Source organism: Triturus cristatus, chromosome 9 (genome assembly GCF_964204655.1).
Source record: "Triturus cristatus chromosome 9, aTriCri1.1, whole genome shotgun sequence".
Taxonomy (NCBI): domain Eukaryota; kingdom Metazoa; phylum Chordata; class Amphibia; order Caudata; family Salamandridae; genus Triturus; species Triturus cristatus.
Genome location: NC_140592.1, coordinates 1,012,835,609 through 1,012,853,557, shown reverse-complemented (window position 1 = coordinate 1,012,853,557; position 17,949 = coordinate 1,012,835,609). Strand labels below are relative to the sequence as shown.

The following is a 17,949-nucleotide window of genomic DNA, read 5'->3' as shown; positions in this document are numbered from 1 at the left end:
CAGCTCCTACAATCATAAAGTATTACAAAATTCATGTCAAAACAAGACTAGCATTGCAAAACCAAAAGGCTGACCACCAAGGCCAGGTCTATTGGTGTTACCAACGCTTGTTTATTTACATGTTTCCTATAATCCTGTTGAAACTGATTATACTAATTTTACATTATGAATATGTTTTTGGGAAATACTAGCATGTATCAACACATTTTACTAACTGATGCTTTAAGGAAATCGTACCTAACATTTTCAGTTATTTTCTGCATTTGTTTGCGAATATTTTATTTTGAAAGCAAAGAATCATCAATCTTGCTTTCAAGCTTCTGCAGATATTTGCATCTTATCAGAGAGCATCCTGGGAGCATTATATGTAGCTTCATATTTGTAAACTTTGCAAATGTGTACACATTTGTATACTGAAACCACTGTCAGTAGTACAGACTGAGCTTACAACAATGTCTGAGTGCTCACCCTAATAATAAAGGCTTTTGTATTAATGAACCATGAATGCAAGTTTGAATAGCATTAACATAGGGGTACAATTCCCTGATCCATAATGTTACTGTAAACTGGCAGCCAAATGGTTTGTACTGCAAGGGGTAGGGCCTAATTGTCCTGAGGACAAACTAAACATAAAAACCTTTTGTCCTTGACCCCAAACAATATGTTCTGGTCGTTTATAGGAATTCCACACACCAATCAGTAATCCGTATTTAGGAGGGATAGCTGTCTATAGAAGCGCATCTCCAATTGGGTCCTTAACCTGCTTTGGTAGGATTACTATCATTGCTTCCCCAAAGGCTGCTGGGAGGACACCCATGTTATGGGGTGAGGTGGACTAGATCTCTGCTGGGAGCCGGTCTATCCCACAAGTTTAGTTTCATGCTTTTTGGTCAATCGTGGATTTTCTCCACAGACAGCGCCCCATCTACGGTATGGTGCTGTAGTCTGTCCAACTACTCCCATAGTGTGGGGGCCTCATAGTCCGCCTCTGCTTTGTAGAACAAAGTGTAGTAATCAAAGAAGACCCTGTTAATGTTGGCCTGTGTATTCAACACAAGGCCCGCCAGGGATCGAATAGCATTCACGGTGGCTCTGGGTACCTAAAACCTCAAGAGCCATGCCAGTACTCATCCAGCCCTATCCCCTTCTGCATGTTGCCTAGCCAGGCATTCCGCATAGTCAAACTTCCTGACTCTAGCAACCACTGCCCTGTTCCCTTCTGAGGGGGAGGGGGTCACTCCTAGTTTTTCCATGTGTCAGTTCCTGCCCATATCCCTGCCTCCCATATGGCTTGTTTGAGTATCTGAGTTTGCAGTACTGTTTACCTAATATGAGGTTCTGATGCACAGACCCCGTGTGACCGCTTTAAAAGTATCCCACTGAATCCCTGTCACAGTGGCAGTCCCCTCATTGTCAATAAAATAATTGATGTGTGCGCCCAAGGTGTCTCTAAAATCCATGTCTTGTAGTGCTGGACTGTACACTTTCCAGGTGGATATCGGTGCTTTCCATCTGCCCCACTCTATTGTCATTTTGAGGGGGGTTGTGATCCTAAAGTGTTTGGCCCTGGTACTCCGTGGCTGCGTCTGGGATACCATATGGGAGTTGCACAATAGCAAGTCTGTTCTGGTATGTAAAGGGTGGACTGGGGAGAAGAACAAATACCCTCTTGTACTGGGATACATGGAGCACCACATCTCAATCAGTTGCCCGTTTGTAAGCCAGTTCTATAGGGCATACCTGTTCCTGACGTCGATCCTCCTTGCAGGGGAGGTAATGACCTGTCTAAGGTGATAAAGTGAACAGTATTGAAATCCCCTCCATCGTATTCTAGTTGCTGTCAAGCTGTGTATCAACTTGAAGGTGAGGTTTGCTAAAACTGTTGTGGATTATTGTTGGGTACATAAAGCGTCAGCAGGGCGATCTGAGCCCCATTCAGTGTCCCCTCTACAACCACAAATCTGCGTTCAGGATCCACCCCTCTGTGCGTCAATGTTTGCAGTACTCCTGGAGCCATCCAGACGAGGACTTCGCTAGTGTATCCAGAGTAAGCGGTGCCAAAAATGTGGCCTCTCTTTCTACTCTGCAGTTTTTGAAGTTCTGTGGCACTCGTGCGTTTCTTGCAGGCATGAGATGTGGGTCTGCCTATGCCGCAGGTAGGAATATATCAGATGGAGCCCTCTAGGGATAGCCCATCCCCAGACATTAAAGGTGATAACGTTTGTAAGGACGTTTTGCAGTGGGCGCATTGTCATAGTGCGTCACTGAACCAACCCATAACCCCCTCCGCCACCCCCCGCTTGGCCTGCGGGATTGGCTTCTTGAGCGCGGATGTCTCCCTCCAATTGTGTGTCACGGGTAGTCAGGGAAACACATTTAGAAACCAGGCATCCACCGGCGACCTAAAAAGAATGTGTTGGTGTCATCCACAATCAGCAGTTTGGTTGGGAACACGAGAATATTTCAGTCCCATTTGGCACATCTTTTGTTTAACTGGCATGAATGATGCCTTAAGATGTGAACCTCTACAGTATAGTCAGTGTAGATGTTCACCAATTCACTTTCAACCCGCCAGGGGCCCTCGGTTCTTGCGACTTGGAAGGATGTGGTCACGATCGCAGTAGTTATAATGGCACGCCACCACAGACCGAGACTGGGACTGTATGGTCTCTTTCTTCTGAAAAGACAATAGCTTGTTTACCGCCCAGTATCTCAAGAAGAAGCCAGTTTTCCAGGTGTTTTCCAGGAGCCTATGGGCTCCCTCTGGGAGGCCAACCAGACGAATGTTATTCTGGCGTGATGGCCCTCTGCATCCTCAGCTCTGTCTCGCAGTTGGGAGACTTCTACTTGTAGTGCTTTTCTGCAGGACTGCATCTCTGTCAGTGTGGGGTGCACTCCATCAACAGTAGATTCGTTTGCCTCCACCCTTTCTCTGAGGTGAGCTGGGTCAGCTCTCAAGAGGCCCTTTTTAAACCCCAGCACATCTAATTTAGACTCCAAGGTGGTTTTCACATCTTTTATGGCACGCAGTTGCTCATCGAAGCGTTCCCTCTGTCTGTCGGGTGGTGGGAGAGGCACTCGACACTGGGCACATTTGGAAGAAAGGAAATGGGCAGTAGTCGCCTCCCTGGTCCACACCACTTTTAGCAGGCTGTTACTTTACCATCTTCTTGTTGCCAGCGAGCAGGTGGAGTGAGGACCGTCCACACTGGGGCAGCAGGAGGGTGCCACAGCAAGTCTGGTAGTCCAAGGTTGTTTGTCGTGCAACGAGGTTGCTGTGAAGCAGGGGCATGTGTCCCCACCAGCCTCCCGCTTTTTTTCTCGCCCAGCAAATAGGGTGTTGCCTAGGTAATATTGAAGGACATGAGGTTGGGAGGAGGGCTGCAGGTGGAACACCAGCCAGCCATGAAAAGCACTGTAGGGGCGGGTGGGTTTGCCATAATGTCCGTGCAGGACCCCCACGCTGTTTGGTCTGGTCGTGAGCCATACTCGGGGGCAATTCTATGGTTTGTGGGGGAAGCAATGCTTGCTGTACTTGTGCGCTGAAATCCAGAGGCCTACTATCCCACCCAGTGTACTGAGGCCAATATCTGGAGCTCAGGTGAATCTTGTGCAGTATAAGGGGCGTTGCTCCCCTAACCTTCCCCAGTCAGACAGTGAATGGTGGGCCCCCTGCGGCATCTCCACTGAGGCTGCTACAGATAGTCCCCAGGTAGGCATTGTGGGACTGATCACCCCAGTCTGATCACAGGCTCCCGTTGTCCAGGTGGCCCTGGTGCGTCCTTCCTACTTGAATACCAGTCCGCAAAAGGAGAGCCTCACTATGGATGCAGCTGCTGCCAACTGTCTTTGGGGTGAGCGCTGGATTCAGGCCCTCACTATCCAGTTGCTCTGCGTTCCTCTCCCCTACTGAAGTAGTAGCTCGCAAGGAAGAAGTGGCTCGATATGGTGCTGAGTCACAAGGGGGAGGCTGTTTCTGTGGTGTTGCTCAGGCCCAAACAGCAGAGGGTCGCCTCTCTGATTCCCCAGTCTCTTGGTGCTGCAGCCAGGCATCCACGAATGGCGTTGTTGGCGAACATGCCGGGTTAGAAAGGACCGTTGTGGGTGGCGGAAGCATTCCGGAGAGTGTGCTGCTTGTAGGCCCCATCTCTCATGGGTTGGGTGTGTTACTCTAGGCCACGGCTTTTGGCCTGGATGGACCATAGCCCTTGGACAATCAGCTCTCTGTTGGAAGCACCTCTGGCAGTGCTTTGCTTTGTATAGCCGGGTCAAAAGAGCCTGTGGCGACCGCCACTGGCCTCCACGTAGCACGAGAGTCATGAGGATGGTGTCAGGCTGTCTTTTGGTATGGAGCTCCTTCACTGCACATTCTCTCTGGTAGCCATCTTTGCCATGCTTCTTTTGTTTAGTGTTAAATATATATAGTAAATAATGAATAATATAATTTAAAATAAACTTATTTGAACATTGAATATTGTAAATATTTGTTAAAACAAAAGTAATTTAAATTCTGTTGATAACCTTCAGTAAATTAAAATACATTTTTATTGTAGGTGCTATGTATTGATTTTTCTTAAAAATATTTATAAATGAGTTTTAAATTATTAATTTAATATACGTGTAATGTTCTGTACCATTTTATTAGTTTTAGATTAAATATAAATATTTTAAATTGTTTTTCTTCTTTATTTATTAAAAGGTTTAATAAACGTTCTAGATTTTCCCTATACTTTCCAATAGGGAGACTTCTTCTTTGTAGAAGTAGGTCTTCGCCTATGTGAAAGTTGCAAGTAGTAATTTAACACTCATACCTACTGGAGTAGTAGGAGCTACCGGATGGCGAACATATGTATGTCTTCACCTGGGAGTACTTTTAAACTCCGAAATGGTGAATAATAGTTTTAAAAAAAAGTAAAGTTGCTACTATGCGTAGTAAAATATATACACGATTAAATATACACAGGTAGAGGGCCCATGGTGTATAAGGGATAATGTCTTTTTAAATGAATGCAATACCCAATGAGATGTGCCTAAATATATTTGGTTATTTCGATAAGTTTGAACTTTTAATGATTAGGTGACTTTTTTTTTATTTTTAATTTTTTTATTTTTAAATAAAACCCATTTATTTATAAATTTATATCGCGCTAGAATCGACTCTTGCATAAGAGTATCACTGCGCACAGAAAAACAGAAGAAGAGAAGTTGGCAGCTACAGGTGACGGGAGAAAAGAAGGCACACCGCAAATACAGCGAGTTTCCAGCTAACGTAGTGAGAAATTACTAAAAAAAAAACGTTTTGAGTTTTTTTTTCGAAAACTCAAGAATTCGGAACATTGCCTTAACTCATAAGGAAGATTGTTCCATAGGGTCGGGCCTGCCACAGATAGAGCTTTCCCCCCTTGTCTACTCTTCTTAATGGTTGGTACTTTAAGGTGAAGTTTACTGCTAGATCTGAGGAGTCGAGTAGGAATGTAAGGGATGAATTTATCTTTCCAACAAGGAGGACCAGTGCCATATATGGTTCTATGGATAAGACAGCATGTCTTGAACTTGATCCTTTTATAGACTGGGAGCCAATGTAGTTTGTCGAGAAGAGGTTTAGAAGGAGTTCTTGGGGGGGCGTTCATCACCAGTCTTGCCGCAGTGTTTTGTATTACTTGGAGTTTAGCTAGGACTCCCTGATTGGCCGATAGCAGGAGTCCGTTGCAATAGTCCAAGCGACTCAGCACTAGAGCCTGAACCAGAGTTTTTCTGATGGAATCAGGCAGTAGTGGAAACACTTTACGTAAGAGCCCAATAGTATGAAAGCATTGGCCAAAGACCCAGTTGCCATGTTGCTTGTAGGTAAGTTCACGGTCAAGACGGACCCCTAGATTTTTTACGGCCGTTTTGGGTTCAGGTACTTGTCCCAGTTCACTTGGCCACCACTCTGAGGTCCACAGATTTCTAACCTCCCCAAAGAGCATTACTTCAGTCTTGCTTACGTTGCATTGGAGATAGTTCGCTTTCATCCAATTCGCAACAGCTTTCATGCCGTTTGAGAAGTTCTCCCTCACTTCGTCGGTCAGATGCTTGAAAGGGAAAATAAGCTGCGTGTCGTCAGCGTACGAGACGGGTACAAACCCGAATTCTCTCAATATATTGGCCAGGGGTGCCACGTAAATGTTAAACAAAGTAGGGCTTAGACAAGAGCCCTGTGGCACCCCCTTGGTGATATGGGTTTCTGTCGACCTAAATGTGCCCATGCTGACAGTTTGGGTGCGGTCAGACAGAAAACTCTTTAGCCAAGTTAACGCTGTGCTTTCTATTCCAATTGCGGTCAGACGTTCGATTAAGATGTTATGTGATATAGTATCGAACGCCGCCGATAAGTCCAACAGTACCAGGATCGCAGAATACCCTCGATCCTGGTACATGTGAAGGTCATCTGTCACCGACAGCAGAGCAGATTCAGTACTGTGTCGGGGTCTAAAACCGAACTGAGAACTGTCAAGCTTGCCATGTAGTTCTAGGTACTGAGAAAGCTGCTTATTGACATGCTTCTCTATGACCTTCCCTAAAAAAGGGAGTAGCGAGATAGGCCTCAGATTGGATAAATCAGTCCAAGGAATGGAGGAGTTTTTTCTAATAGGCCTTACCAGTGCTTTTTTCCATTCCTTAGGAACTTGCCCATCGGTCAGAGAGAGGTTGATGAGGCTTTGAATCTGAGGACTCAAGCTTTTTCCTACAATCGGAAAAATTCTTGCTGGAATAATATCAGAAGGGCTTCCGCTTTTAATTTGCCCCAGATAACCTTCTGTCTCACTCAAGGAGATAGAGGAAAACGATTGTAGGTTTGTATCTGCTATCTCTTTATCCAATTCTATAGGTGATAGAGTATCATCTATAATGGGTGGCTGAGAATTTAGGATATTATCGTGAATCTTGTTTATTTTGTCGTTGAAGAACTGTGCTACTTCATTACAGAGTTGTTGTGAAGACAATTCCAAAGATTCACAAGCTGCTGGTTTCACAAATGTTTGTAAAGTTTGGTATAGTATTCTAGAAGAATTTCCTGCAGCTAGGAGAAGGGCCTGTAAGTGGGATTTCCGGGCACTGCGAATTTCCTTGTGATATTTAGAAAGGGCTGCCCAAAAATGATTTTTATCCGTATTATCCTGGGTTGATCTCCACACCCTTTCTAATTTTCTTACTTGCTGTTTGAGAGCTCTCAGATGTTCTGTAAACCATACCTCTTGTTTCCGAGCTCGGCAGGGTTTATAGGTTTTTATAGGAGCAATCTTATTTACCACCTGGAGTATCGTCTGATTATAGAAATCTAATGCTATATCAACGTTCTCTCCAAGTGGGGTGGGGTATCTAGCAAAGGATTCTTCAAATGTTTCTGGAGTAATCTTGTGCCATGGTCTACGCCTAATAGGAAGGACTAGTGCCTGGGTGGAGGCTTTACCCAAGTATGAGGAAGAAAATTTCAAAACAAAATGGTCTGTCCAATTAACCTGGGTAGAGGAATCAAATAGCAGGGTATTAGGTTTATTTGAAAAAATAAGATCCAAAGTATGCCCTGCCAAGTGGGTAGGACCAGTATTTATTAAAATTAGACCCAGCACGGACATATCAGTTAAAAATGATTGTACCTCAACATTGTCCTTGAGGTCACAATGCATATTAAAATCTCCTAATAGTAAGAACTCATTATCAGGGTCGATATGCCTAGCCAGTACCTCCAGCAACAAGATATTGAAGTTGGTATAGGGTCCAGGGGGACGATAAACCAGTGCCCCTTTATAACCAATATTCTTTGAGAAATTGATTTTAAAAACCAGAATTTCTAAATCTGGGTTACTTATTTCTTCTAGAATGGTTACTGATAGATTATTTTTGTACACAATGGCAATGCCTCCTCCAATTTTGGTAGGCCGATCGAGCCTGGCTATTTTATAGCCCTCTGGAATCCCTAGTGTGATAGCAGGAACGGAGTGTGGTTTTAACCATGTCTCTGTCAAATAACAGAGTTCAGGCTGCGATGAAGCTATCATATCCCACACTTAACTGTAGTGTTTAGATAATGATCTAATGTTACAGAGGAGTTGACGACTCTTATGCGAATCATCTAGGAAGGTGATCACAGGGGGTACTTCAAGTGGAGTGATTTGCAAACAATCAGCAGAAGTTTGATATTTACAATTTCGACATGAGAAGGGACCCTCCAAAATACACCCTTCTTCCCTCATGCAATCCTGAAGTGCCGGCTTACGAATACACAACAGCTCTTCTGAAGAATATTTTACCAGGGGTTTCATACCAGTCATCAGTTTGGTAGCGTTCATGGCCAAATCCTCTAGCCCCTAGCCTCGTCCAGTCGCGGACAGGCGCAGACGGGCTTCTCTTTGGCTTGTCTTAGGCGCGTTCTTAGGCACACCCCTGCGCGCAACCGCTGCGCGCTTGGAGTGACGAGCACCCTTTATCGTCTTGCGAGTGCGAAGCTAGAGCGCTAACCACCCCTAACCCGGAAGTAACAGGGTCTGCCTGTCCGCCCTCCGCTCAACGGTGATAGCCACCGAGTCGGACCGAGGCGTGCAGGCTGTCAGCTGACCCAGACTTTCTATCGGCACAACAAGTGAGTGGGGGGGGGGATTGACGGTATTACACTGCCCTATGGCCGTTTAAAAGAATTAGTGCGATTTAAAATTTACAGTAAAATTGTTTAGCAGAGAACAGCGTGTGTTGCCAAAATTAGCTTACGCCTCCTGTAGCGTTTCCAGCAGCCTGTGTAGACGCTGCCACCGTCCACACTGAGCCGTTTTGGTTTTGGTAGACTAAAAGTGACCTGGACAACAGCGAGTGTGCATAGCGATTCATTGGCAGCAGTGTTGCATGTTAGCAGGCAGTGTGCATATAGGTGCATGCACTGCAGTAAGCGTACAATGGTAACTTGGGAAAAGTGTATGTATAAAGGCGATATAGACTGTACTGAGTTTGCTACAGTTACATAGGCAGCAGTTTGTGTGCAAAAGTGATGCTAACCATCTCGGTGCCAAGCAAGCAAGAACCGGCATGAATATGCAAAAGGAGGCATGTGCAACAATGAATGAATGAATGAATAATAGTAGTGGTTAGTGTGAAAAGGAATGAATGATCTAGAAGGAGGCAGACGGCAAGTGGACAACACTGACTGTACAAAGTTTTAAGCAGCAGGTACAGGTAGTACATTACAATAACAAGCAGTACTAAGCTTTGCAGTAAAGAGGACAGCTAGGCAGTGTGGATATGTGGGCTCACAATTCACATAGCTATTTGTGCATGTAGGTTTTGCTTTGGTTTGCAGATACTTTAGGTTAGAGGACAAGGTCACATTCTGGAGTCTTATATCGTCACTAGTGTGAATTTGCACGTATAAATGAGATATGCCACACAGAGTTGTGGTGGAATTAGCCTGTGAGGAAATTTGCTTTCATGCTTGGTCTTGTGAGTGTTCAAAGCCCCGTCCAATTGTAAGAGCTGGTGAACATCCACAAACTTTTATGTTGTTGGATGAATACGATGGATAGGGAGCAGCCCCAGCATTTATTTTAACTCTAGGTCAAAGCGCGTAATTGCAGGGAAGAGCGAACTCCCTATGGAAACAAAAAATTACACCGCTCATATGCTCTTTCGCCTATGTTTCCTAATGCGCAAATGATTTTGCATATTTGAGTAAGGGTGTGCAGCTGCTAAAGTCGCAGCTTCTGTGAGTCCTTTTCGGATTTTTGAACGAAATTATATTAATGTAAGAAATATATTTGTATAAGAGTAAGTCTACTTGTGTATATTTCTGGCTTTCCACCATTTGTGAATGCCGCCCATAAAGCAGAGCAAACCTTGCTTCTGTACATAGAGGACTGCCATGGCCCCCGAACGGCTGCGTTACCTTGTTCAGTCTTCCATGCTCCTTATCTGCTGCTAACGCACCTGAGTGGTGCTTTTTGTTTCATGACCATTTCCTGCTCTCAAATCTTGTTTTTGTGAACCAAGCCCTCTCATTGCTCATGCACCCTGTTGGCTGTTGTGTTATGCACTAGTATGTTTTCGGAACATGTGCCTTTGAGCACACGTGACCGGAGGCAAAGCCGCACAGTGAAACCACAAGAAGGGCTTAGATGTAACCAAATACTCTGTCTGTGTAGTTCACCTCTTGATTTGCACTTCATGACCTCCCAGCCACTCACCTGGGCTCATTCAAGTACTCCATTTTCGCACTAATCAATGATATCATTTTCTTTTTCAAAGCCATCGTGAGGATGTGAGCTGCTTGTCTAAGGTGTTTTTCCACTGAGTCATGGAGGGGGAGCAACTCTCCGCGGGAGCCCATAAGAGTCCCAAGAGCAGGCTGAGCAGGCTTCCAGAGATGAAGCAGCGAGCACTTTATCTTGGAATGGCAACTGCTGAATCAGATAAGGACTCTGGGTTTTCAGGTTAATAAAGCTAAACCAATAAATATGTGTTTGTTCATGTTCACTGGTACAATTTGTTGTATTTGGGGGGGCCGATGTGGGGTATACGGTGTATTTCTGTTATGTTGAAGAGGTGGTTGCCGTGTTTGACCAGTCTCCCGTCTGAGTTAATGCTATTTTCAGAGTCTCCACTGGTGTTTGAGGTCTGCAAAATAATTCTCAGACCGTTAAATGCAAGCATTTGCACATTGTCTAAGTTCAGAAGTAAATCTTTTATACACTGGATCTACCTTTAAGCCTATTTAAAATGTCCTTCCATAAATAATCTATTGGATATATGAGATAAATTCAGCGAACCTGTTACAGGGCTCCCTGAAGCCTGTTTCTAGAGTCATTTGCCTGCATTTTTTCATCTACCCAGGTTCCTAGAACTTGCGTCGACCGGTGTGCAAATCTGATTAATCACTTTTGTGGCAAGAGAAGTATCCAAGTCATGGGTAGTCACAAATATTTTTCCAGGGGCCACAGAGTATGGTCTGTGGTGTGACCAAGGGCCGCACTGATACCAGCAGAGTGGCGGTCAGGAGATATGCGGTGTGTAAGGTGGGAAGCAAACTATGTACATGTAGTGGCTGGATTGCTCAATGCAAAACCAGAAAACCTGGGCTCAATCCTGCTTCCCCACTTGGCCAACTTGTGTGATCCTAGGCAGATTTTTTTTCCCCACTTGGCCTCCCTTTTCCTTCTCTTGTGTTTGATTTAATAAACTATAATGTTGTCCATTTATAATACTAATCCAGACCACCAACAGGGTGCACATGACCACTGACTTGCCTCTTAGTTCACTATTGGCATTGTCAAGGTCGGTGAAAGCATGAGTGGTTTTAAATTCATGTTTGAAATCATTCATAAAAAAAACAAATACCTCTTAATACAGTGATATCATCGGATGTACTAAGGTGAAAAGGTTCTGTATGCCAATTAAATACACATTTTAGAATTTTGAAGAGGCTATAATTTTTTACCCGTGGTAAAATGTTTTTATGTGGAGTGTAAGCGCACTAGAAATGGTTTCAGTTTGAAAAGTTCACTAGCCCATCACAATGCTGGTGCCAGACTAATCCGGAAACATTTCCCCAAGCAAAGCACTCTACTGTTGCCATGTGGTGCCATTGGGTTTTAGCAGTGACTCCTTTTGCTAGATGTGACCACATCTGGGTATATTAGGCAACAAAAGGCACTTTGGAGTTTTCCTGTTATCAGTGTTTTATTGAAGAAATGCCTCTGCTTTCAAGAGTGACTAGGTCAAATGTCTCCTAAGATTTCAGGATGTAATCACTGTTGCAGATACTGCAAGAAGATGCCCTTGTCAGACCCACATGGCATCTGCATGTGCGGTCTCTGATCCAGTCCCAATCCCTTGGTCAGAGAATCTCGTTCCTTTACCCAAAGGCAGTCAATGAGCTATTTTCCATCAGAGCCCTCAGGGACAGGCCAAAGTGGTCCCACTTCTCCTCTAGGTAAGTCTCCCAAACTGGAACGGTTTCCATAATGATGTCCCACCCACGTTGTTTTCCTTGAGAAAATGGTTCAGTTCTAGAACCGTTTTTCTCCATACAGCATTCCCTGATGACTGGACTCTTCCTCATCATCAGGGAAAACCCTGACATTAAAGCAGAGTAAACTAGAATTTATGACTCCATGGGCTGGGCTTGCGCAGATCAAGGACTTTCGGCTTTCCATGCTGGATTTGCACTAGACAACTCTAGAACCTTTGGGTTATTGTCCAAGGGCGAGCCTGGTCCTGCAGATGTAGTGACTGTCCCTCGAGGGGTTTCCAGCTTGGTACCTAAAAAGCAGTGCTTTCCAAGGTGAAACTGCCCGGTTGGTCTGTGACGCTAATTCAAACTCCACTCGGAGCTGCTGCGGCATTACCTTCAAAGTCCGCTTATGAAAAGCGCTAGGAGAATCATCTTCTGAGGGTCCGGCAATTTGCCCCAATGGAGGAACAATTTTGATTATGTGACCATTTTTAAAAAGGAGTATTGAGAGACGATTATTACATATCACTGAGTCTTCCAGGTAGCCTGCAGGATCAGTGCCCTATCCTTACTGCCCTCCATTCACAGGACGTGCTCTCTGGCACATGCCTCTATTTTGGAGACTGGTGTTCATGCCCTGCTGAACAAGGAGGCTATAGAGGTGGTACTCATGGGGGAAAAATTATTTTATTTCCTTTATTATGTCTCCGGTGGTCCAGCCGTGTGGGAAGATCGGCAGATTGGCAGGAAGGATTGTGCTCAAAGCTGCCATCCAAGAGTATGGTTCATCAGGCAGCAGCTGGGGGGAATACACTACCCGACTCCACTTGCCTTGTCTCTCCTGGAGTCCCGGTGCCTCCTTAAGACATTCTGTACTTTTAATAGAAACAAAAGACACACTACTCACCCTTCAAAAGCGCATTTTACTGGACAGTCATTCATGCGTTTCTAGAGCAGTGCTGAGTTTTGTAAATTGGCTTTTAAATCTAAGATGGTGACTTAATTTTTTTTAAATATTGTTTCCCAGGAATTAAGGGTGACTGGCCATGTGGTAAGCTTTTAATTTCCTGTTTGGCTCTTTAAAAGGATGTCCTTTCTTTCTGAAGCTGCATTCCAACTCGGCCGCAACATTTTTCTGCTTTTCATGGCTCCTTTCATTTTTGAACTAACCATTTCCCTCTCCGTGTTGCTTGCTGACTCTGATCCCTGTGTTTTTTGGAGTAGTTGGTGAAGACTCCTGGCTCAGAAGGAATAGACCATCCATGTGGTTGAAGGTGTTTTTTTTATTTTTTTTTTATTTTTTAGGTCTTTCACTTTTTCCTCCTACTGTGACCTTTCTAGTGTACACCTGTTCTTCACGTCAAATAGCAGTATGTTGGTATTGAGGCTTCCGGAAAGCGTAACCCTTACCTCAGGCTACCGAGGTCACGGATCAAGAAGATTGCCTTTTGTCCAGCCTTAGACAGGTAGCGACGCCAACATGCTTCACTAGTGGGTCCAGAGATGGATCGAAATTTAGATACAGCTGCGATTTTGCAGCAACAGAATCAAACATTGTTACAGTTTAGAACTGAAAATGTGGCACAACGACATTCCTTAGCTTCAAGGTCCAGTGGCATTGTAAGTGCCCATCCCAGTACTTCTTGTTTCTCAGGGGATCAAACTAAAGAAAATGGATTTTTGGATGGGCTAATAGATTTGCCTTCAGCTTTAGACGATTTGCTACTGATAGAGCCTGGGTTGGCTGTATTAACGTCTGCCATGTATGTATTTGGTGTCTGCAAAACCCCAGTTGTTAAGCAGTTACTCAGATTTTTAAAAATAAAGTTTAAAAGAAGGTTCAAGAGGCTAGATCATGAAGTTCCCACAGAGAAAGCCTTGTTTGATATCTCCCATAGAAATTCAGATCTCTTGGTATACAGCATGGTTTTTCAGCTTTTGGACACTGATGCTTCCTGGGTAGAACAAACCCAGATGCCTTTAATTTGAAAGGGTCTTAAGAAGGAGAGAGGTCAAATATGCTGTAACCTCCTGCCCAACCTATTCTTCTGAATTGATGGACCAAATCTTGTTAATTGAACATAGACTTCAGAAGAGAAGGTTAGAGAGATGAAAATCTTGAACTCTTCAGGCGCATTGAATAATTTTCAGACTCTGCTGTATCCTCAGAAGAGGAGTCTGTGCAATTTTTGGTTGCCAGGGAACTCTTATTAGAATCTAAGGACTGAAGGCGCAAAGCTGATCTTTGTTTGTATTGTGCTCACTCTGGGCACTGGGTTAAAGATTGTACAGTAAGACCAGGCTGGGTTTTGGAGGAAAAAAAAAAACCGGTCATGTCATATATAATGGAGGAAAAGGATGAGTAGCTCATATAGATATAGATATATCTCCGCTCCAAAGCACCAGTTGGGTGCACTCGCACGCGGGTGCTTCTCAATACGGGGGTGCTCCCGCATAACAATTGCAGCTTCAACTCTCCTCCTCACTCTAGACTCTCATGGGGGAAAAATTATTTTATTTCCTTTATTATGACTCCGGTGGTCCAGCCGTGTGGGAGGATCGGCAGACTGGCATGAAGGATTCTGCTCAAAGCTGCCATCCAAGAGTATGGTTCATCAGGCAGCAGCTTGGAGGAATACACTACCTGACTCCACTTGCCTTGTCTCTCCTGGAGTCCCGGTGCCTCCTTAAGACATTCTGTACTTTTAATAGAAACAAAAGACACACTACTCACCCTTCAAAAGCGCATTTTACTGGACAGTCATTCATTCATTCCTTTCTAGAGCAGTGCTAGACATTTCAAGATGGCGCGGCTTAATTGGAGGAAAGGTGAGAGACATCGCAATGTGCGGTAGTCCCTCATTGATGTTTATGCTAAAAGATGAATGTTTAAAATCGTGGCTCGTTGGCGCTTCGGTAAACATGGAGAAAGGTCGTTACCGAAACGCATCTGTTTGTTTGTTGTATACGTGCAATAGTTTCCGGTTAATAAAATTAAGGAAACGGCCCCCTGTGAGTGCTCTTTCTCCAGAGAAGTCTAGAGTGAGGAGGAGAGTTGAAGCGCTATATATATATATATATATATATATATATATATTCACTGAAAAAACCATAGGTTTCACACACGTTATAGTTACGAATTAGCATTTAAAAAACCTTGCAAATTCACTTAAAAAAACCATAGGTTTCACACATGTTATAGTTAGGTGGACATTTCACTCGTAAAAAACCAATGAAATTCCCCCGTTATAGTTACTGCAGGCAACTATAACTCACGCGACCGCAATCCTCTGCTGATGACGTCAGATATTATATCACTGTATTTAGACACTTATTTACCCATGTCTTCTTCCATTATTCTTTAGCTATACATATATTACAAATATTTATTTTTCAGAAAGACACATATGTCATCAGTGATGTAATATCTGACGTCATCAGCAGAGGATTGCGGTCGCGTGAGTTATAGTTGCCTGCAGTAACTATAACGGGGGAATTTCATTGGTTTTTTTCGAGTGAAATGTCCAGCTAATTATAACGTGTGAAACCTATGGTTTTTTAAGTGAATTTGCAAGGTTTTTTAAATGCTAATTCGTAACTATAACGTGTGTGAAACCTATGGTTTTTTCAGTGAATTTGTACGGTTTTTTAAATGCTAAGTTATGTATTTTTATTTTTTTATTTTTTTCAGGTTTTACACCGAGCGCCCACGGTTCGCAGTGCGCGCAGGGTGCGCGCACCTCGCGATTTAAAAAAAATAAAGAATTTTTTTTTCTCCATTGGTTGTCCTTCTGTGACCCCCTGACCAAGGCTAGGGGGTCAGGAACTGTCCACTCTGCCCCCTTTTCACGTTCTCCACTTTTGTTTTTCACTCCCTCAGACTGCGAGAGACAAAATGGCGGCCGACACTTCCTGGTTTCGACCGATTCGAATGTTTACCGACATCTAACAACCAATCAGAATTGCGCTCGCGCACGGCCGGGTGCGCGCACGGTGCGCGCGTATAGATATTGATATGCTTTTAAATGCTATTTTCTCAGGAAATACTGAACAGATTTACACCAGACCTGCAAAAGGCACTTCCTTGACCTTATGGCTACCTCTCTGCCAAATTTCAAGTAATTCTGTTCAGCCGTTCGGGCTGTAGCTGTGTCTAAAGGTCCTATGGAAAAATGCATGGGAAAAACGCGTTTTGGGACCCCCCTTTATCTCGGCCCCCGCTTGACGACTCCCCCCGAGACTTTCAGGGTAGGAGCGGAGCGCCCCATTAGTTTTGAAAATTTCGCGAGGATTCGTCGACCGGCGCCAAAGTTATTCAAAATAGAATGTTGCGGTTTTCCTATGGAAACAGGGTCCTAACTATAACTACCTACTGGCGACCGCCAGTAGGATATATATATATATATATATATATATATATATATATATATATATATATATATATATATATATATATATATTTATTCAAGGCCTCCTGTAGGCCGAAACGCGTCATGGCGGCTGTGTAAAGTTCTTGTCCGAAAATAAAGACTTTCAGCACTTACTTTAATAACGTCATCTTGCAAACAAAGGAGTATAGTTATACGGAAATTGAGGATCCCATGCCCTCGCTCATTCCCCAACGACCACACACCGTTCCAAAGACCCTGCCACGGACTCCTACCCATATCTGGTACAATATATCATTCTCTATCTTCAGTTATGAATCTGTCTGGTGGCAGGGTACAGATATTTCCTCTGAATTTATTCCATCCTCCCCACACCCGCTCCCACTTCTTAGCCTCTGTTAATATACACTGCTTTTTCGGCCACCATAGCCCTGTCCATGTCATTGCGCCATTCTGCATACGTTGGTATCTCCTGCGCTCCCAAGCTCTTATATTCTTGCCTAATTTTCATGACTCCTCCAAGTTCCAAATTTTAGATTTCCTTTCTTCAGAATCACCTTTGCCTTGTGTATAAAGCGTCTATCTCAGTGCTTGTACGGGTACTTGGGCCTCCCACACGAGTGAGGCACCGTTTTTATCGGGATACCCGGCGGAACACTGGGTGGTAGGAAATTTGTGTCAGCCCGGTGATGCCTCAACTTTCCCACACAAAAATGTGTGAAAAAGGTGATTTTTTTCAGCTAAATTTGAGGTTTGCAGGGCATTCTGGGTAAGGAAACGTTGGGGGAATCCACGCAAGCCATACCTCCCTGGAATCCCCCGGGTGTCTAGTTTTCAGAAATGTGTGGGTTTGGTAGGTTCCCCTAGGTGGCCGCCGAGCACGGGGCCAAAAACCCAGGTGACTCCCCTTGCAAAACCAGGTCGTTTTGAGGTAGGCAATTTTCATGTCTCCTCAATACGTTTTGGGGCCTTGCCTGTCGCGGGTACTTGGGCCTCCCACACGAGTGAGGCACCGTTTTTATCGGGAGACCCGGGGGAACACTGGGTGGTAAGAAATTTGTGTCAGCCCGGTGATGCCTCAACTTTCCCACACAAAAGTGTGAAAAATGTGATTTTTTTTTTTTTCAGCTAAAATTGAGGTTTGCAGGGGATTCTGGGTAAGGAAACGTTGGGGGATCCACGCAAGCCATGCCTCCCTGGAAGCACACGGGTGTCTAGTTTTCAAAAATGTATAGGTTTGCTAGGTTTCCCAAGGTGCCCACAGAGCTAGGGTTCAAAAACTACAGCTAGACATTTTGCCAAAAAAGGGTCATTTTTCACTGCGAAATTGAGGTGTGACCACGTTGCGTTTTGCCCCGTTTCCTGTCGCGGGCACTAGGCCGTCCCACACAAGTGAGGTACCGTTTTTCTCGTAAGACTTTGGGGAACGCGGGGTGGGTGGAAATTTGTGGATCCACGCAGATTCCGGAACTTTCCACCACAGAAATGTGTGGAAAATGTGTTTTTTTTTGACAATGTTTTAGGTTTGCAAGGGATTCTGAGTAACAGACCCTGGTGGGAGGCAGTCAAGTCACCCCATCCTGG

General features: G+C 44.4%; 1 protein-coding gene across 4 annotated transcripts in view; it reads left to right on the top strand.

Annotated features, from left to right (window-relative positions):
• The window catches only part of CIPC (CLOCK interacting pacemaker), a 93,020-nt gene that overhangs the window by 13,639 nt on the left and 61,432 nt on the right, over nucleotides 1–17,949 (top strand). For 3 of the 4 annotated variants that reach the window (XM_085626683.1, XM_085626684.1, XM_085626685.1), the window contains exon 2: nucleotides 10,273–10,457. The exons of the other annotated variant lie outside the window; for it this stretch is intronic. In XM_085626683.1, coding sequence (XP_085482809.1) covers nucleotides 10,322–10,457 — 136 coding nt within the window. In that variant the 5' untranslated portion in view covers nucleotides 10,273–10,321. The remainder of the gene's footprint in view (nucleotides 1–10,272; nucleotides 10,458–17,949) is intronic. 4 annotated transcript variants of the gene reach the window in all.